Source organism: Cryptomeria japonica, chromosome 7 (assembly GCF_030272615.1).
Source record: "Cryptomeria japonica chromosome 7, Sugi_1.0, whole genome shotgun sequence".
Lineage (NCBI taxonomy): Eukaryota > Viridiplantae > Streptophyta > Pinopsida > Cupressales > Cupressaceae > Cryptomeria > Cryptomeria japonica.
In genome coordinates this window covers 207,123,337-207,146,450 of record NC_081411.1, presented here as the reverse complement: position 1 = coordinate 207,146,450, position 23,114 = coordinate 207,123,337, and the positions used below count along the sequence as shown (strand labels likewise).

Sequence of the window (23,114 nt, the reverse complement as noted above, 5' to 3'; positions counted from 1 at the left end):
TTAGCTGCCATAGGATCTACCTCAAGTAGTTAAGCTTCTACAAAAGAGGACCAAAACTCTGATACCAATTATTAGGATAACCAGTGAACAATTGAGAGAGGGGGGTGAATCAATTGTTAACAGATTATAACATTTAATCCACACAATAACATTTAACCAGATTAAGTACCGGTAAAGCAGAAACATATACTGGTAAACAATGCAACTTAATAAATAAACAGATAATCAATGCAAAGCAACCATACCACATAACACCATGATTTATACGTGGAAAATACAAAAAGGGAAAAACCACGGTGAGAAGTCTACCCATAGTCAGATGATAGTTCTGCAAGAAGTATGTGTTACAATGAGGGGCCTGCACATGCAGAAAGGCACACTGCCTAGAGCGTACTACTCATTACAAAAAGAGTCTCACTAACTACAGAGAGGCTACAACCTTCTCAAGATAAATGGATAACAATCCAATAGAGTGAACTGCTAGAGATAGCATCTACCATGCCTGATTACAGTCCCGATTAAGTTCAATATCAGAGGACTAAATCCTCTTCCTTAATCCCAATTCGATCACCTATGATCAACCAAATCCTCTGCCTAAATGATATTACAATATTCACACATTACATTCCTTGACCATGACCTTTTCAAATAACCATGATACTCTAGAAAGAGTTTCTACCTCTTATTTATACAAACCCTAAGGCCTAAACCAATTAGGTCAGCTACCTAAAGATATTACAATATGATCAATATATAAATCCATTTACAATGATATGCAATGTCGGCTTAAGACCAAAATAACAATAACAAATCCATAAGACATCCCAAAACATCCCGGTAACGTGTAGAGAACATGTTATCATGATACCGATCCATAACCTAGATAAGTACCAGACCTATTTTGGGTCCACCATGCCAAAGAAATGTCTTCAACAGTTGAAGCATGATCAAAGAACTTCTTCAACATCCTGAAATCGATCTAGAAGCCGCACCAACACCACTTATGCATGCTGTCAAGATTCCTCAGTGAAAGCTTTGTCGGTAAAGTTATAAACCAGTGCTGGTAAGGGTTTGCCACAGTGTATGATAGCATCCGATTACTAAGTCCATACCATCTGACCAAGACATTCTCCAGAAGCACGTATCACATGTAACCAAACATATTACATAGATCCAAACATGTTGGAAATGTCCAACAGACAGTCTCTTCTTTCGGTAACACTAGATCTTCTACTGGTAACCAAAAACATGTCTGTCGATAACCAATCATAACAGCTAGTGTTGACATCAATAACAAAACATCAACGCAACACATAATCAATTCACCCATAATTCCAATAGTATGAAGCTCTGGATATCAATCTGGACGTCATGGATGTTATGGATGTGAGGATTGTATGTCATCAGTATGTACGTGCAGTCCAAGTGTTGTAATTTTTTGTTAGAATTTATTATGCAACATGGATAGCTTTGGATGATGACCTTTTGAGGTTTCATTGAGTTCTCATTCACCCTAGTATTTCGGTGTTAAGAATTATTGTTGATCCCAGTGTTAGTAGTGTCCTGGTGCTAGGAGTTTCAATGGTAGTTATCATAAGTATCTCTTCAAGTTTTGTGATTGTGGTTTCTTTGGTATGTGTGGAGTCTACCTTTTGGAGATATTGGACTTAATCTTTTGAAGATAGGTCTATTTTATTGGGTTTAGATGACCCTTTCCCCTTTTATAGTAATTTCGGTATATGCACTAGTAATCAGAAGTATGCAAAGGAATTGTGTAGAATTATTGTGGAGGCTAAGATGAGCTTAATTGATAATGTGTTGGGCTTAGGCAACACACTATTCTATAATTGTAGCCTTCGGTATATATATACATTGACATGAGTGGTCAACGAGAAATTGATCAAGAGAGAGAGAGTGTGTGATTTACGAAAGATAGTTGGTAGCAAAAGAAGCAATGTATGTGAGAGTTGTAGACAATGAAGGTAATCAATGTCTCAGCAGTGCAGTAGTCCTTTACCGACCTGCTGCAGAATAGTGGTGTAGAGATCTCTAATCGAATCTTCTATAAAATATGAGATTTTTAATTTGATCTTAAACTTATAACTGATCTCATGCATTTGGAGATGCAAACCTTCCCATTTCAACATTTTCAGTTGCAGTGACCATTCCAACAATTAGCCATTTCTTTTTGTATCTGCAGTGAGCAGTCTGACACTGAGCCACCCGATAGTGAGCCACCTATTTGTAAACACAACTATAACTAGTTATATTTTCCTGATAGTTAACACTCTCTATGGTTTTTCCATTTTGGGTTTTCCACATACCGATTCCGATGTTTATCTTGTGGTTGTGTTCTTCTTGTTTATTCTGCATTAACTGATTTAATTCAGTCAAGTTTGATATTTTTTATGGACAACTTGAATTGGTAAAAAGTTTATTGTTTTAAATAACTGGGAATAATTATTCACCCCCACTCTAATTATTTCAATTCTTTCAACCTGATCAACAATGTTTAGGAAAATAAGACTCAAATTTGAACTTTTCTTCCTCAAATTAGGCATACTGGGGTTTCAGACCTGCACTTACAAAAATGAACATAACTTCTACAAATATTCATGAAATTAAACCAAACCAAAAGAAAATAAAACTAGATTCATTTACCCTTGTTTTTCCATTAGTTTTAAGCTAATACAAGTCCATACAAGGATGTGCAACACACTGCAACAGGACTATTATAGGGAAAATGTGAGAATTGCAGCTACTAAAACATTCATAACTTTCTCAAAACTCAATGAAATTGAATGAAACAAAAAGGAAAAGAAAGAAGATTCGATGGTATTTCATCTTGAATCATTTTTAAATCAATAAAAATTCATAAAAACATATACAATGTAAAGAAGCAACAGGGAAATGTTCAGATTTTCAGAAAACACAAATATTTCATTATCACAACTCAAGATTTTCAGTAATCACCACCTCCAACCATCTCCAACCATGGAATTTGAGTTGGAGGCCATATTTATGCCTTTCCTAGCCAATAATCATTAGTTACAACTAACTTTTGAATTACTAGATCCTTTAACTTCCAAATATGACAAAATTTCAAAGTTGCAAAGCAAGTTTTACAACAAACTACAAAACATGACAAAATATACTCAAACTGATCCCATGAGACTTATTACATTGCAAATGATCTAAATAGACATTATTACACCAAACAAGACTTCTAAACACTTAAAATGTGACCATATTTATGAAATTTGACTAGGTACCCCTGCACTATACTCCTGGAAAAAAATGAACCCAAGTCCACTTGAGAGTAGGTCTTCTTTCTCTTCCTAGTCTTTCAATTCTTCAGCAACTTGTCCTTCATCTCTGTTACTTTCATTGGATCCTTTTTCTTCTTCTTGTACCATCTCTTACTGAGCATATTCTCAACTTCAAGAGACCAAAATTTGAGTTCTTTTTCATGCATCTTATTGCCACTGTCCATGTCTTCATCTTCATCATCATATTGTGCATAAAAACCTACACACATCACTTCTCCTTTTTCTTTATACCCTTTTCCATCTTTATCTTCAACTGCTACACCTATAAACGCATACTCACAAGTATTCTTAGAAATAAAATCTTGATTCTCAATGGACCCATTTTCTTCACATTTTTCCTCTTTCTTAGATGACTTAGGCTCTTCTTTCATTAACAAATATTTTGTGATGTCTGGCTCTATTGTCTCCTCTTATCTTTTCCTTTGAATAATCTCCTTGATAGGCCATGTAACCTTAATTTTTATTGGTAAATGCCAACTTTGGATTTCAAATTCCATTCCTTATTCTATTTCTTCTCGCATTTCTTTTAATTTCTCCAAGTATTTCCTTAAATCTATTATCTATTGTTGAATCTTTATTTGTTCTTCTTTCTCATTTTTCTTATTTACCTCTATTTCCCCTCTTTTTCTCTCTTGTTTCTTATTTTGTAAACCCTCAATCTAAAAGTATCTCTTCACACATCCATTCTTAACACACAAAACTATCCTCTACCCAATAGGATTATGGAAAATTCACTCTCTAATACCTCTTCTACCCACTTCCTCTCAGTGGAAGAAATCTACACACCTTCTAGCTAGCTTCAACAGTATTGGAAAATACAACAAACTCTCTCACAAATCTCTCTAAAGGTCTTCTAGCTCCGATACCAATTTGATGCAAAGAAAGGGTGGAAAACTCCAAAGAATCCTCAAACAATTAAACTTTCAATCTCTAACCATTCAAATGGTAGGTTTTCATTCATTAGGCCTCCATCTCCTAGCATTACTCCCTAACTGGTTTTCTCATCATAACTTATTGTGCAAACATTATAAATAGAATGTAAAAACATTTTTGTTTACCCATTTGGGTCTTATTCAACATATCCCAGACTTAGGTATGGTTGTGTTGGAACAAAATCCTCTAAAAATGATTGGGAATGCTACAACTAGGCCTAATTACATGAACAAACTTGTAGCAGCAAATGAGATTTTTCTAGCATACCTTTCAGTATAGGATTCATATCAAAAACCTAAAGCCACTTTTAGATACCTATTTGGACATTCTATAATATACCTTGAAATGGGTAGGGGGTATTTTGGAACATAGGACTCAAATTTGGACTGTTCTCCCTCAAATTAGGCCTTCTGGGGTTTCAGACCCACACTTACAAAAATGATTATAAATTCTACAAATCTTCATAAAATTGAACCAAACCAAAAGAAAATGAAACTAAATTAATTTATCCTTATTTTTAAATTGGTTTCAAGCCAATACAAGTTTGTACAAGGACGTACAACATGCTACAACAACTCTATTATAGGAAAAATCTAGAAATTGCAACCACTAAAACATTCACAACTTCCTCAAAATTTAATGAAATTGAATGAGAAAAAAAGGAAAATAAATTATATTCGATGGTATTTCATATCCAATTATTTAAAGATCAATATCAATTTATAGAAACATGTACTATGCAAAGCAACAATAGGGAAATGTTCAGATTTTCAAAAAAAAGATATTTCATTATCACAACTTAAAGATTTTCAATAATCACCACCTCCAATCATGGAGTTCAGGTTAGATCCCATATTTAAGCCATTCCCAACCACCAATTATCAGTTACAACTAAATTTTAAATAACTTGATACTTCAACTTCCAAATATGAAAAAACTGCAAAGTTGCAAAGCAACTTTTACAACAAATTACAAAACGTGACAAAATATACTCAAACTGACCCCATGAGACTTATTACATTTAAAATAGTCTAAATAAACCTTATTACACAAAACAAGACTTATAAACACTTAACATCTAACAATATTTATAAAAGTTTACTAGGTGCCCTTGCACCATCACCCCTCCCACCATTGTATGCAATGTATGCCCGATGGTGTACATCACCTCCTAGCTCAGATGCCCTTCCCTTAGATCTAACTTCGATTATCCAAAGACTTTTCACAATGCATCAAAATCTCCCTCTTGGTCAAAGAGCACTAGCTCTCCGGTGATGGCTATCCTCAATATCTTGTAGACATCCTCCAAAGTGACTGACATCTCAGTAGTTGTCAAGTGAAACATACAAGTCTTTTGAATACCATCTCTCAACTAGAGGAATCAACAATCCTTTGTTCGCTTGAATATTAGGCATGAACATGATATGTCTCAAACCCATGGCCTCGATCGTTGTGTGCTCATCGACAGTCACATTTAGTTGTAGCCATCATGTTATTGAGAACCTTTCTTGTGACTCTATCTGAGGTAGATACTCCTACAATCAACCAATCCAATCACGTCAATTCTAGTACTCATGTCTATCACATAGTGCTTCTTATCCTATCCTAGTCTAGTGGTGCTTATTTTTATCACATGGTGTTGCTCATTAGGCTCTATCCTAGTGCTTATGTTTATCACATAGCTTTGTATCCTAGCATATATGTTTATCACATTGCACTTTATCTTATCTTGCTAGAGCACTCACCAGATCAATTCAATGGCTTATCCTATATTCAGGTTATCAACTTTATTTGCTTAGGGGAACTTGATGAGTGAATCCTCTCAACAAATTATCCAATTTACAATGCATGTCTATCACATGGTTGTCGATTCTAGCTTGGTTTTTAAATTTGTCTTACTTAAGGGCATCTATTTGAGTGAATGCTCTTAACAAATTATCCAATTGACAATGTATGTCGATCATACAACTATCAATTTTGGCCTTTTAAGACAAACACAGTTATATTTATCATATATGTACCTTTACTGTACAAACAAAATTTTATGTTGCACAAGCACATTTTAAACACGCAGACGTGACACTGTTTGACACACACGCGTCTCTATCACATAAACATGGTTTTATAACCTAGACATAGTTTTACAACATAGAATTGCACACACATGACACAAACACGATTACATTCATAAACACAAACAAACTGATCCTAAATGAAGTTGCACATCGTAGACACACCCTAAAACAACTTAGATGTATTTCTATCCTAAACACCAATTTCGTGTTTTCCCTAAGCTATTGTTTTAGCCTAATAAATATGCAATAAATACAAAGTACTGAGAAAGATCAAAGTACATATCAGCTCACCCATATCCTCGGGTCGCTCAAACCATCGCACATGATTGAATCAATGTAATCTGATTACCATGGTCTCTCTATTGACTACTCTCCTAAGCTCTAAGCTCTCTACTCTACTCTGGTTTCTCTAAAGGTTCTGGATGCAAATGAGGATGTTTGAACTCATGACCTATATATATAGGTTGTGTAACCCTAGTTCATCATGTTAGTCTCCTGCTACCTGCTAATTCCTTTTCCTTTTGAGTCTAGTTTTTCACTCGTCTAACCCCGTTGTCCTATCATGTCACATTTTTAGCCTCTTTTTCTTTTGGAGAGATTGTTTGTGATACTTTTTTTAAAACATTTCATCTAATCTCTCAAGGGGACTCCCATCCTGGGGCATCTTTGTATCAGTTTATATTATTTTCTTTGAGCCAAAGTGACAAGCTGCATTGTCTCAAAGAGGGGCAAAATGTAAACACCTAAAATTGTCCTAGCCTTATTTAATTATATTATCCTAAGCCTTCCATTAATTAAATAGATTTTTATGTATTTAATTAATTCTTTTATTCTCATCTAGCCTTTCCCTATTTAAATAAATATTGTTATTTATTTAAATTATCCTTTCTCTAAATAAAATAAAATATTTTATTTATTTAATTGGTCCCACTTCATTTATTAATTAAATAGATATTTATTTATTTATTTAATTCATTAGTTTTTTTCCCATCATGACACTTGTCATTTATCTTTTAATTTTCCTCTAACTTCCTCCTTCATATTTTATTATTTTCCCTACCTACCCTTTAATCTTAACCAACCATTTATCCTTTCAGCTCTTAATCATGTCCCTTCATTTCTAAGGTGTTCTCTATATAAGGGGAATCCTTCATCCTTTCACAACCCTAATGACTTCATATGCAATCAAGCCTTCTTGTAATCAAGCTACTTCACAACCTTAATCCATTTTATGTTGAGCTCTTGTGCACAATACAACATCTGAGAACAAATCTATCAAATAAGATTAATAGAGATAGGAAAAAATGCAAATCAAACCCTACTCAGCATGTGAATGGTATAATCTTTCTATTTTGTTGATGATTTGCATGTTTTAGGTTCTTCATTGGTGTATGGTGGATTCTTGATTGTAAAACTAGGGTTTTAAATCTTTCAAATTTCACCATTTACAACCCACACTAAAAACACACTTAAACAAATTAAACTAACCAACACAAATAAACACACTAACTAAACAAAGACTAACACACATAGCACGAACAATCAAATAACTAAAACTAATAGTAGCACTAACACAAGACAAACTAGCTAACATTAACTAAGCATACTATCAAACACACTAAGAACACTAACTAACACAAAGCACACTAACACAAACTGATAATTTAAGCTAACAATACTAACTAACAAACTACTAACACACTAACTATACTAACAAAACAACTAACACAGACAAATACAAACTAACAAGACACGTTGAATTGTTTGAAAGCAAACATTTCCTAGCAAAGACAAGGCACATTTACTATTTGAAAGTGCATAAATTTCCTAGCAAAGACAAGGCACATTTATTGTTTAAAAGTGTAGAATTTAAATGCAAAATAATAACATAGATAAGGTACATGATTTGTTTGAAAGAATGCCAAGATGTGACAACATAAACAAGGGTCTATGAATTGTTTGAAAGAATGTCAAAAAGTGGAAACATAAACAAGGGTCTATGAACTATTTGAAAGAATGCCAAAATGTGGTAGCATAAACAAGGTACATGATTTGTTTGAAAGAATGTTGAAACATGGTTCATAAACACAATAGGTTAAATGTTTAATAGAATGCCATATCGACAATACAAACAAAGGACATTAACTACTTCACAAAATGTGAAAACTGCCAACACACAAATAAACAAACAAATATCAAATAAACACAATTATAGGATATACAATCAAATCATTCAAATACATGGATTCGTCCCACCAGGCATGCCAGATGATGATGTTGAAATTGGGAAAACTAATTCTTGAACCTTAAAAGCCCAACTATAAGCCAAAGATCCAAGAGTTGAAAATCCAACATCATGCCAAGAGAACACTTCCTCTAAAATGCATAAAACTGAAATAAACAAACAAAAATATTAAATTACATTCAAGAGACACTTGATTCCCTTGTTTTCTTATCTACCAAGATCCTGGATGATAAAGCTTTTGCTCTCAGATTTGCACAATACACACGAGGCTATGAAAAAATGGAAATGATTGATTGATCAACTTGATTGCAAAAATAACTATGATTATTTTTTTAATTCATAAAAGATCTCAATATGTAAAAGGATTCCAGAACGACATTACGACCTCTAAGTTTCAAGAAGCGAGAGACTTAAAAGTGAAGAGGAGTATTTTTTTATAGGCATATCCATGGATGCAATCAAGCTTGGGAAGGATGTGGGATTATTGAGTGGAATGGAGGTAAAGCATTATTTGTCCCACATTTGTTGGGTAGATGAGATTGTGATAGTTCTGATACTTAATGTAAGTACAGATCCAATAGCCAACAAGATGAGAGGGGGGGGTGAATCAGACAAACTTAATCTTCCATAAAAACATCAGATTCAACCTCGGTAACATATATTTCAGTAATATAACCAAAACTGCTAAACATGCAAACTCAAAAGCATATAAACATCATAAACCTCATAACACTAGATTTAACGTGGAAACCCAAATAGGGAAAAACCATTGTGGGATTTCGGACCCACTAAGAAATATACTCTTCTAGAGTATGCTCGGTTAAAAGCAAATCCTGTTAAAGATTACAAACACATTGCTAGATGTGATCCGGTTAAGGGATTTCCCTAAGATCTGTTACGATCTTCACTTTGTTAGAAGTGACCTTGTTAAAGGATTTCAAACACTCAATCAGAATGTCACCTTGCTAGAGGGTTTTACAAATAACACTGTTAAGTCCACTCGGTTAAGAGATTTTTTGTCACTTTCACAAAATAAAAGTAATAAAAATCTATCTGCAACTTCACATCTAAAATGCTAAAGCAGATTCTTATTTGTTCAATACAATCTAGACATAGAACTAATCTTGTCCATCTGCTGGGCTTCTATACTCTGTTATTCAAACAGGTCTTCAAGCTTCTGTGCTCGGTAATCACTATGTAGCATCCCTATGCATACACTTGCCCGCATACATTGTTTATCAACAGTTTCCTATTTATAAACAATTAGCTAACCGCTTAATCTCCTTGATCACATTTCCCATGATCAATCATAGCCATCAGATCTTCAATCTTGTCCAGGTTCAATGCATCTTTCGATCTAAAAAGCATTTTACCCCGCCTTGGAACTTGCATACATTTCTTGGAACTTGTGCTAGGGTATTGTGGTTCAATCTGCGCTATAGATCTTCATACCGACTTTCCTTTTCCATAGATTCATTAACAAACTTCATGCACGACGTACGAATCATTTAATCAGTTCCAGCTCATCAGCTTCCTTCATTAAATAACGCATGTAAACATTTAATGCATTCTGTTATAGCTCGGTTACAACTTGGTAACAACTCGGTGAATACTAAACTTCACTCGGTAGACATTCCACCTTTATTAACCGATAGTGATAACCTTAGGGTTTACCGACTAGGTTGTTTGCTTGGTAGCATAGTATAGTATTAACCTTACAATTTACAACATATGTATGATGTCAAAACAATCTAAACATCATGATCTCATCATTGTCTGACTCGGTAATAGTTGCCCATTGAATACCTTATTCATCCCCTTATTCATCATAATCTTTCTGTCTTTTACCGACATCTTTATACTCTTCAAATCATACTTCTCAAGATATGGCAACATCATACTGAATTAGAAAATCAATTTCTTGACATCAATGACAAAATAATAATATCAAGACAGTAAACATCTTTAATCAGTTATATCCATAATCATCAACAACCTTCTCAATATCCTTATTGAAATGCCAACAATCTCCCCCTTTGGCATTGATGGCAAAACCAATTGATTTGACCTTAAAAAGATTCGAATTGCTGTGATTCTAAAATGCTAAAATGCTCTCTTGCTGTCAACAAACTTTCTCCCCCATACATTAGACTTCTCCTGATTTCTTTAGTCTTCTTTCCAATCTTCAGTCTTCTCTCCCTTTATATTAGTCTTCTCTCCCTTTAACAACAATGCCAAAAAAGTAAAGAACTAAAACATAATTTCTTCCTGTATGAAGTGATTTCCTACTGTTGTGTATCAATTCAGTCTCGATCGGAGTATTTTGTCTTCAATTCCTGTGCCCTGTAATATTTTCTGTACACCTTTAGAAAACATCCTAAAGTGTGTAAATCAACATCAACTCCTAAAAGATATTTGATAGATTCATCGGATTGATGCGTTCACCGAACTCAGTCAGTGAGTAGAAGATAGGGGTAGGACCCCTAACTTACTTCTGAGATATTCAAAAGTGTCCCTTAGTAGTGGCTTGGTGAAGATATCTGCTATTTGTTCCTTTATGCTAACATACTCCAACACCACTTTCTTCTCTTGAGCTTCTTCTCTAAGATAATGATATTTGATAGAGATGTGCTTTGTCTTAGAGTGCATAACAAGATTCTTTGAAATGTTAATGGCACTAGTATTGTCACAGAATATAGTTACTGGCTCGATAACTTTCTCATTTATACCTTCCAATAGTTGTTTGATCCATGCAATGTTGGTACAATTCAATGCTGCAACAACGTATTCAGCTTCTGTTGTTGACTGTGAAACACATCCTTGTTTCTTGATAAGCCAACTCACTAGTCTTTCTCCTAAAAATAAAGCTCCTCCACTTGTGCTTTTTCTGTCATCAATGTTGCCTACCCAATTAGCATCAGTATAAACTTTTAAATCAAAATCATCTCCTTTTGATATACTAAGCCATAATCCTCTGTCCCTTTCAAGTATCTAAAAATTCTTTTGATTGCAGTCATGTGTGTTTCCTTAGGATCTGCAGAGAATCATGCAACTATACCTACTACATGTGCTATGTCTGGTCTGCTGTGAACAACATATTGTAGCTTTCCAATCATGGATCGGTAAAGTGTCTCATCAACAGATGCAGATTCATCATTTTTTGATAATTTACAGTTGGTAGTCATAGGAGTACTTACTGGTTTTGAATCCTCCATTCCAAATTTCTTTAAGATTTCCTTTATGTACTTGGATTGAGTAATGAAAATCTCATTTTTCATTTGCAGTATCTGTAAACCTATAAAATACTTTATCTTACTGATTAATGACATCTCAAATTCTTTGTTCATTTCATTTCCAAAGTTCTTACATAGAGAGTCATTTCCACAAAATATAATATCATCAACAAATATGGCTGAGATCAGTATTCCATTTTCATCATTCTTCATGTACATATTGTTGTTCTCACTTGTCCTTATAAAACCAATCTTAATCAAATAAGAGTGCAATCTTTCATACCATGCTCTAGGTGCTTGTTTAAAACCATATAATGTTTTGTTAAATTTACATACTTGATCTTTATTCTTGTCTTTAACAAATCCTTCAGGTTGTTCAATAAAAACTTCTTCTTCTAATAGTCCATTCAGACAAGCAGATTTGACATCCATTTGATATACCTTGAAGTTTTTGAAAGAAGCATATGCCAACAATGTTCTTACTCCTTCAAGTCTAGCAACAGGTGCAAAAGTTTCACCATAATCAATTCCTTCTTCTTGAGCATAACCTTTGCAAACCAGTCTTGCTTTGTTTTGAATGACCTCTCCTTTTTCATTTAGCTTGTTTCTGAAAATCCACTTTGTACCGATTACATTTTTGTCCTTCGGTCTTGGGATTAGTCTCCATGTGTCATTCTTCTTGATTTGATCAATCTCTTCTGTCATAGCATTTATCCAATCTTCACTGTTAAATGCCTCTTTCACTATTCTCGATTCAAATTCAGATATCAAACATGTGTTCTGTCTCAGTTTGTTCCTTGTCATCACTGGATCATCCTTATCTCCTATAATCTAACTTGGTGCATGATGTCTTCTGACATACTTGGCTAATACAAGCTCGATAGGCTCTGTATGATCTTCTCCATCACTCGGTAACTGGATATTTTCTTCCTTTTCTTCAACAGTTTTCTCGGTAGGACTTGTCGGTTGAACATAGATAAATTCATCATAGTCTTCTGGTTCCTTGGAATTTCCTTCATCATTTCTTTCTACAAATTCATCAATTTTCACATTTGCACTTTCTACTATTTTGTTAGATGATTTGATCAGACATTTAAATGCTTTGCTTCTAGAAGAATAACCTAGAAATGTTCCTTCTTCACTTTTCTGATCAAACTTGCCATTTCTATCATCTTTGTGAACATAGCATCTACTTCCAAAGATTTTAAAATAACTTACATTAGGTTTCTTATCATACCAGATTTCATATGGTGTTTTCAAAGTACCTTTCTTCAATTGTACTTGGTTCAGGGTGTAAACTGTTGTGCTTATTGCTTCTCTCCAAAATGTTTGTGGCACTTTCTTTTCAGTCATCAGTGTTCTAGCACAATCCGCAATGGATCTGTTTCTTCTCTCAGCTATTCCATTCTACTGTGGAGTTCTCGGTGCAGAGACTTGTCTTTTAATACCATGATCATTGCAGAATAAGTTGAATTCATTAGATGTGAACTCTCCTCCTCTATCTGATCTAAGACATTTCAGTTATCTTCTTGTTTCATTTTCAACTCTTGCCTTGTACCATTTAAACATTTGAAAAGCTTCTGATTTTTCTTTTAAAAACATTACTAACATCATCCTTGAATAGTCATCCACAAATAATATGAAATATTTATCACCATAATAACTTTGAACTTTCATAGGACCACAAAGATCAGTGTGCACAATATCTAAAATTCCCTTAGAAGTGTAAGACTTACTTGTAAAGCTTGATCTTGTCATCTTACCCATCTGGCATCCTCGGCACATAGCATTCTCAGGTTTTTCAAGACTCGGTAGACCTCTTACTCGGTGCTTCTTACTTTTTTTGATCAAATTATCAAAATTTACATGACAAAACCTTTTATGCCATAACCAGGTATCATCTATCTTTGCATACAAACACTTATTCCGAGATGAGTCAGGATGAAATGTATTACCTTTTGTTTGTGTCCCAGTAGCAGCTAACTTTCCATTCTTGTCATGAACTTTGACGATTCCTTTCTGAAATTTTATTCGGTAACCTGTGTTGTTTAGCTGTGCTACACTCAACAAATTGTATTTCAAACCTTCAACCCAATAAACATCATTACATTTAGCATTGTCAAGAAGTGTTATGGATCCTTTACCTCTTACCGGACATGGTGCATCATTATCAAATCTAACATAGCCTCCATCATAATCTTCTAATATAACAAACTTGTGTTTATCTCCTGTCATATGATGTGAGCATCCACTATCTATGATCCAAGAATCATTAGTGTTTATGTGAGATATTAGGGCTTTTTCTTCATACCTTTCTTCATCTGATCCATCTTTGATAGCCACATAAACTACTTCCTCTGTATCAGTTTCATCTGATTTATCATTATTGGATTCCTCACCAGCTATTAAGCATGTCTTTCTATCTCTTCTTCTGAAATCTCAGTGTCCTCTGTAATGATTATCTTTCTGTCTGTCATCTTGGTAATCTCTCTTTTCAGTAGAATCTTTGTTAGGACAGTTAGAAGCTATATGTCCTATTTTATCACAATTGAAACATTTCAAGGGTAGTTTTCCTTTATACTTACCTTTGCTTCTCGGTAACCTTCTGGCTAATAGTGCTTCAAACTCTTCTTGCTTTCTGATTTCCTCATACAGTTTGTGTACTTCTTCCATGTTCTTATGAAATCTTTCACTTGCTCCACTGTGATCTCCTTCAGAGTACTTATACTTTCTTTCATTGTAATCGTTAGATTCATCAAGATGAAAAGAACTAAATGCAGATTCAACTTTATTTACCGAAGATCCACTGTTATCAAAGTTACTTAACTCAAATGCATGTAGCTTACCAATAGTAGCATCTAAAGAAACTGGCATATTAGGTACAGACCTTAATTCATTGATTGCAGAGACTCAGATTGCATAAGCTGGTAGAAGGATTCTTAACAACTTACTTGTTATATCCTTTTCTTCAATAGTTCCACCTGCTCCTTTGATTTGATTGACAATCTCCTTTAGTCTTGTACTATACTGAGTTATGTTCTCACCTTCATTCATCCTCATAGATTCAAGTTGTCCCCTTAGACTATCTACTTTTTCTCTTTGAACATGTCCATCTCCTCCATACACTGATATGAGCTTATCCCATATTGCCTTTGCATCATTGCAGCCTTCTAGATCATTAAACTCTGAATCGATCAATGCAGATGTTATTTCAATTATTGCTTGGATATGTTCTTGCTTTGCCTTTATCTCTTCCATAGTCAATGGATAGGTGCTTGGTGTAACAAAATCATTCTGCAGATAGTATACAACATATTCTCCAACTCCTGATAGATGTAGCTTCATTCTTTTCTGCCATGTAGAGAAACTTGACTTGTTCAGCTTCGGTGCATCCCTCTTATACATCTTTGGATCTTTAACTCAAGTGCCTTTAAACTTTTCTTCCGGAGTCCACAGCTCGGATACCAATTGATAGTTCTAATACTTAATGTAAGTACAGATCCAATAGCCAACAAGATGAGAGGGGGGGGTGAATCAGACAAACTTAATCTTCCATAAAAACATCAGATTCAACCTCGGTAACATATATTTCAGTAATATAACCAAAACTGCTAAACATGCAAACTCAAAAGCATATAAACATCATAAACCTCATAACACTAGATTTAACGTGGAAACCCAAATAGGGAAAAACCACTGTGGGATTTTGGACCCACTAAGAAATATACTCTTCTAGAGTATGCTCGGTTAAAAGCAAATCCTGTTAAAGATTACAAACACATTGCTAGATGTGATCCGGTTAAGGGATTTCCCTAAGATCTGTTAGGATCTTCACTTTGTTAGAAGTGACCTTGTTAAAGGATTTCAAACACTCAATCAGAATGTCACCTTGCTAGAGGGTTTTACAAATAACACTGTTAAGTCCACTCGGTTAAGAGATTTTCTGTCACTTTCACAAAATAACAGTAGTAAAAATCTATCTGCAACTTCACATCTAAAATGCTAAAGCAGATTCTTATTTGTTCAATACAATCTAGACATAGAACTAATCTTGTCCATCTGCTGGGCTTCTATACTCTGTTATTCAAACAGGTCTTCAAGCTTCTGTGCTCGGTAATCACTATGTAGCATCCCTATGCATACACTTGCCCGCATACATTGTTTATCAACAGTTTCCTATTTATAAACAATTAGCTAACTGCTTAATCTCCTTGATCACATTTTCCATGATCAATCATAGCCATCAGATCTTCAATCTTGTCCAGGTTCAATGCATCTTTCGATCTAAAAAACATTTTACCCCGCCTTGGAACTTGCATACATTTCTTGGAACTTGTGCTAGGGTATTGCGGTTCAATCTGCGCTATAGATCTTCATACTGACTTTCCTTTTCCATAGATTCATTAACAAACTTCATGCACGACGTACGAATCATTTAATCAGTTCCAGCTCATCAGCTTCCTTCATTAAATAACGCATGTAAACATTTAATGCATTCTGTTATAGCTCGGTTACAACTTGGTAACAACTCGGTGAATAGTAAACTTCACTCAGTAGACATTCCACCTTTATTAACCGATAGCGATAACCTTAGGGTTTACCAACTAGGTTCCTTAGCATTTACTGAATAGGTTCTTTGCTTGGTAACATAGTATAGTATTAACCTTACAATTTACAACATATATATGATGTCAAAACAATCTAAACTTCATGATCTCATCATTGTCTGACTCGGTAATAGGTGCCCATTGAATACCTTATTCATCCCCTTATTCATCATAATCTTTCTGTGTCTTTTACCGACATCTTTATACTCTTCAAATCATACTTCTCAAGATATGGCAACATCATACTGAATTAGAAAATCAATTTCTTGACATCAATGACAAAATAATAATATCAAGATAGTAAACATCCTTAATCAGTTATATCCATAATCATCAACAACCTTCTCAATATCCTTATTGAAATGCCAACAATCTCCCATTGTCTGTTATAATGCCAAATGCCAACAGATTGATGTGTGTGGAAGAAGATAAATAGGGTAGTTTATGAGGTGCTAGGGATTAAATGGATTAAGTAAATAATGGAGATTAAAGAAAAATAGATTTATGAAAGAGAATAAAAAGAGTTTAATAAAATGCATTAATTAAATAAACACTAATATCTATTTAATTAATAGAGGAATTAATATTATTTTGAGCAAAATTTATGTGTCAATGGATAGTCTTTTCTTATGCATGATGCAAAATGACTAGAGGTGCTATGGTGATTGTTGGAAATGTCAAATTTGGCACATTGTATAAGATGGATGCATACACTTTGAGTTTAGTAGTATTTATTTGAAAATTAAATCTATGCATGCTTCATTTGAAGAGGTGAGGGTCTCACCTTTCAACAAGTGGTAATGGATTTTGGGTAGTAAAAGGTTTATTTTTTCTTTTGAATCAAAGCTACCCATAGATAAGACTATGTTATGGCACCATAAACTTGGTAACATTGGAGAAAAAGTTGTAAGGATCTTGAAAAATAAAAACTTTTTGTCGAAGGTTTGAATGATTGTAATCTTTATTTTGATTTCTATAAGCATTACATTTATGAAAAATAGAATTGTATTCAATACCACTCAAGTTTTGATGAATCTTGTAGTGTGTTGGATCTTATTCGTTTTGATGTGTTTGGTCCTATAGATATTCCTTCATGCAAAATCCACTTATTATGTTTTATTTATTGATGATTATAGTAGAAAAATATGAGTTAAGTTTTTAAAGAGCTGAAGTTTTTTGTTGATTTAAAGAATTTAAAGCAATGGTTGAGTTGTATACTAGAAAAAAAATGTTTCAAGGCTAATTATGTCAGTGAATTTTAGTCTAATGGTTTTGATATATCCTGTAAAGATTTTAGAATTCATGCACAAAAGACAACTTTGTATTTTGCACAATAGAAGGGAGTTGCAGAAAGAATGAACTTGGCAGCAATGGAGTAGGTTAGGAGTATGTTGACAGGTGCATTCTAGAGCTAAACTTTTAGGATGGAGTTACTAGAACTGCTTGCTACTTGATTAAAATGTCTCCTACATCAACTCTATTCTTGTTAAGAAAACACCTATGGAGATATGGTCTAGTCACAAGCCTTCATTGATAAATCTAATATTTTTGGGGTTTGAGGCACATGCACGTGTCAAAGAAGAAGCAAACAAATTTGGAGAGCAAAGTTGTGAAATGTATCTTGATTGGATACAATTAGGGTGTGAAAGGATAAAAGCTTTGGGACCCTATTGTATAGAAGGTAATACATGGTAGAAGTGTTACGTTTAGAGAAACTAAGCCTTCTTCTACTACTTTGCAACTAATACAAACTAAATAGGAAGATGTGATTCAACTTCCTTCTATGCCTGAAAAAGATGAATATATATTATTTATTTATTGAAAACTGAACAATGTATAGTGTACCTAGTGGTCCAAGCTAAAGTTGAAGGATAAACTCTTGAACCTCACATTATGGAAACCTTCTTGGCCACAGGAAATTCATAGCTATGCAGTGTTAAGAGCACACATTATTGGTGAGGTTTCTTATAGACATTTCCTACTCCCCATAGCCATGAGAATCATAAACACATCTACAACAATGTAAAAGAACAATAATAAATGTGAAGGTGATTATTGCAATGTGAATGGGGTGATTTGACTGCTAAAAACGACTTTTTGCATGGAGGGAAATCAGATCTAGTTGTGAACATGAATTTAGGTGCTAGACCCTTTGAGATTATCACAAAGGAGACCCACCACATGGGACCTATATAGTACTCTATACCTAATCCAATGAAATTAGTGTGATTATGATGCTTACTGATTTGAACTCATTAATAATTAATGATATCAAACTTCAACAATTCATTTTTATCTCCTTGAACTCTCTATTATTATCTTGATGATAGAGTGATCGAAAACGTCGATAGAAAACTCTCTAACATAATGGAACCAGAAACAACTGCAATAACTCATTAATAATATTACCAAAATATATATCTAATATATTCCCACCATTAATTTGTACTTCAGCCATAGTGTCAATATTATTTCTTCCCTTCCTCTGAATTTAAAATATGAATCAGGGTGAGTTGTGACCATTAATAGTCCTTGAATTACTTGCCCGTTATAATATATTTATTTATTAATTAATTCAAAAGTTAAATTATAATTATTTTTTATTTTTAATTAAATTAATAAATACGAAGTACAGCAAAAAGATATGTTGTGAAGCTTGAATAGACAATGGTGCGTTTTTCTGGACTTGCATTCATCTCCAGGTTGGCATGTAAAAGTCCATGCCGTACTTTGTTTTTCTTCTATTCTCAAATGTTTTGCCACAAAATTGGGAACAGTACAGAAAATTATTCCAACCCATACCCCGTAATTTAAAGAAAACTGGATATGAAATATTCTTTGAATTTGAAATCTATAATTTTCAAACCCTTAATATCTCTACTTATTATCAAAATTTTCAATACATTTCCCTCCTAATTCAAAACACATTGCATCGGTTTTCAACCACCCCTGTTTCTAGTGTTTTCAACCGCATTAGTCATGGCCCCCCATTCACTCTAAAAGTAGATTTAAAAAAACAAACATAAAACAGAAGATCCCGTAAGGCGTGGAGGATCCATTATTAATATTCCCTATGCAAACAAAACTTACAGCAAAACAGTGTGTTCTGTTTTAATATTCGTTTTCTGTTAAAATTGTTTAAGGATGAGGCCATAGTTTTGAAGAATATTATGAATTGTTCACTCCAAATCATGAGAAAATTTTAGTTATGGCTAGCTGAGTATCTACTTGGATTACATGAGCTGGTACAAGGCTTTGAATGAGCTGTAACAGAAAAGAAAGTAAAAATCACAAGGATAATGGACATGGGCCACAAAACCCACAAATATGTTTAGACTTAAACCCTCGTAGCTACAGTAACAAAGTTATCTGAATTCCATAATAATCTGCCATTGACAGTTTGACTGCAATTATAGTTGTTTCCCGTGCATATTGGAATGTTATTTTTTCATATTCTCTGAATATGATTTTGGCTGCTGTTGTGACCTACATGGGTGTTTATTTTATTGAAAAGATGATATCTATTTGGTATGCAACAAAGCAAATGTCAGTTTATGTAATGCAAATGCTTTTGCAAAATAAAGAAGAACCACCCCAAAATAGTGCCCATGTTGGTTAAGCTTTAAATTTTAGAGAAATGTAATTAGATTATTTAGTTTTTTGGGGGCAAGGTATTGAATTCCTATTCAAGAAATTCCCATTTAACAAGTAAAGTATAGGACTTGAAAAATGGTATATGGTTTATGTGATCAACACTATCAATTATCATTACAATTTTTTTTTCAAATTTTTGATAGAAAGGAGTTTGTTATAGCATGCAAACGATAATTTAAAGATGAAAATGAGCCTTCCATAACTAATAAGATATTCATCTATACAATTTAGATGACCGTTATGTTATTTTCATTTATATAATTTACTTGTCAAAATACATATATTATGTTGTTTACAAATAAATTCAAAATTTAAAAGTTACAATCAACTAGCTTTAATAAAATTGAAGTATAAAACCATAAAAGTTATAAAAAAAAATGTTTACAAAAGATTAGTCTCGTTGAATCTCTAAAATATAGAAACTAAAGAATACTCTACAGCCAAAAATCTCCAATATTATGCTAGAATCTATACAATAAATGAGAACATAGAAACTATTGTAAGAAATACACACAATAAATTCTTTCCATACAAACCCTTTAGAATACCAAAATATCATAATATAATTAGACTCTAAGAATGTAATCTAAATGCTTATGAAGAAAATTAGTGCAAGGATAGCACAAAAGAACAAATTTACATGAATGTAGAAAACAAACTAAAAATGTGAATGTAAAAACATTAAAACATTAAACTCAACATTAAATATAATTATTGTTTTGAACTTCCACTTTAATCTGAAATATTAGATTTCTACAGTTCATAATGATAGTAGTTGTGTTTTTGAATTCAATTATGAAATCTTTTCTGACATCCTGATGAATGAAATGTGATCCAAAATATTGATGCTAAAAAAACTCACACAATTGAATCCAAAAATACAACCACTATCTCCTTTAATTACATAGAGTATGTACCTCCGTCTTCAAATACTATCCACTTTAATTACATAGATTATGTACTTCCGTCTTCAAATAGACATCATCTAAGATCTGCTATCGTTTGGTAAATAACTTTTCTGCCCTAAGTGCATGTTGTTCTCCAGCAGTGCAGTTGAAATTGAAAAGTTACAGCCATCTCGTACAAACCGAAACGATCATTGAACACAGAATGGCAGTGGTAAGTAATGTAGAAATTAAAAATAAGTTACAGAATTGTATCAAAACAGATTTGAGTTTCCTAAGAGTATTTTAAAATGAACTAAATGTCTAAACATTAGTAGTGTTTGCACTGATTAATTTTTAACAGTGAAGATTGTTTGCACAGCAGCCATGCCAAGCAGAAGTGCTGCTACCACGAGGGAGACAATATACCATGGTTTGGAGCAACGCTCTTGTCTAAACTGACTAATCCACAATTTCAGTCGACTCTTCAAATGTTTTCTGACTTCTTTAACTACTTCCTCGTATGGGGATATGGATTGTCAGTAATTCCCTTGCAGAGATCATTAATCGTAGTAGCTATTTCTTCGTCACTACCCACCAGGCTTTTGATGACTTTCCCTTTCTTAAGAACGCCAACATCTTCAGAGGTGTCAATTAAGTCGTCCATTAAATGAATATAATTTGAAATTATTGTGGGCTCTGGAGACATTCTGCTGCCTTGACACTCTTCCAATGCAATTAAGTTCCTCAGAAATATTTCGGTGTCATCATCAATAGTGATTTCAGGGATACAAAATGTGCTGCTTCGAAAATGTCTGCCTTCAAACTTGACTTCTCCTGCAGTGCCGGGCTTAAATATGATACCAGCCTCATGCAACTTTCTAGCTGAAGGGGTAGACTCACCATCGCTTGAGTTGCTTGATGGGGACTTCAAATTATCAGTAGCAGTTCTTGGAGAAGTAGAATCTGTTAATATATCTTTAATCACCCTTCTAGAGAAATCCAAAAGATGAGAGGCCTCCTTGATATGTTTTTGCAAACTTGACCTAATTTTAGGATCTATGGTTTCTTTCTTCATTTTGTCATCCGATGATGACAAAGAAAAGGGAAAACCTGTAAACTCCTGCAAGTGTAATAGTAATTCAACGAATTCTGACACTGCATCGTCCTCATTTTTATGGTGTAATTCAAGTATTTTTCTGAGAACAAAGAGTGGAATCTGGTTTTCCAACTTGATAATGTCTCTCATTATCTCATACCTAAATATGTTTTGACGACCATTGTACTCAAATAACAGGCTGAAACGCTCTTGCTCTTTTGCATGCTCTTCCTCCTCGGCTACTTTTGTATTGTCTTCCTCCTTGGGCGGTTCGGCAACTGAAGTACGAAAGAATTCCAAAATAAAGCATGCGTCCATTGTGAACATCCACGACAGGGCCTCTTCACTGTATTCATTTGCTGAATCTTCATAGCAATTTCTAATCTTTTCATCTATTTTTCGAACTTCTGCAATTAATTGATAAATGGTATAGTTATCATTTTCATGTCTAATTCTAATTCTTTCCGTTGTTCTCTGCACAGCTTCCAGCTTATAGTTATCAATTGCATAAATTTGCCGATCCTTCTGACGTTGGTGGTAAGACCCAATATTCATATGATGATGGTAGGGCCCAAATTAATGAAGCAACCAGAGGAATATAGGCTTCCGGTTTGGGAGCCCTTATTGTTGCGGGAACCCAATAAATAGACACATCAGAAGAAGGTTGCCCTTTTTTATACCTCTCGCTCTCAAACCTTTCTTTAACTTGAATAAACCATGATTCAATTACTGCATCTTGAGTTGTATGGACCCCTCGACCATTTTCTTCTTTGCTTTTATATACAGTTTTATCTAAATTGTCATCAACAATGACTTCTGTAGAGCTTTTTGGAGGAATGGGTTTGTCTTTGACAGTTCCACCGCTACGATGTGGCCGTTGGACACCCGTACGGTTTGAAGTTTTGAATCCAGGTTTGGGCCGGGACTTCGTTTCTGTATTTGGTTTAGATCAATTCTTCTCATTTGATTTTTCTTTAGACTTCATATCTGTCTTTGCCCTTAAACAGAAATTCTACCTACACGAAATGACGATACACAATACAATGGATTAGTTG

At 33.9% G+C, this 23,114-nt stretch overlaps 1 protein-coding gene across 1 annotated transcript in view; it reads right to left on the bottom strand.

Moving 5' to 3' along the window:
• Positions 1-20,898: 20,898 nt before the first annotated feature.
• Positions 20,899-23,114, bottom strand: part of LOC131036426 (putative UPF0481 protein At3g02645) — a 30,911-nt gene continuing 28,695 nt past the window's right edge. Inside the window, exon 2 of the mRNA XM_057968314.1 lies at positions 20,899-23,075. Coding sequence (XP_057824297.1) covers positions 21,472-22,614 — 1,143 coding nt within the window. The 5' untranslated portion in view covers positions 22,615-23,075 and the 3' untranslated portion in view covers positions 20,899-21,471. The remainder of the gene's footprint in view (positions 23,076-23,114) is intronic.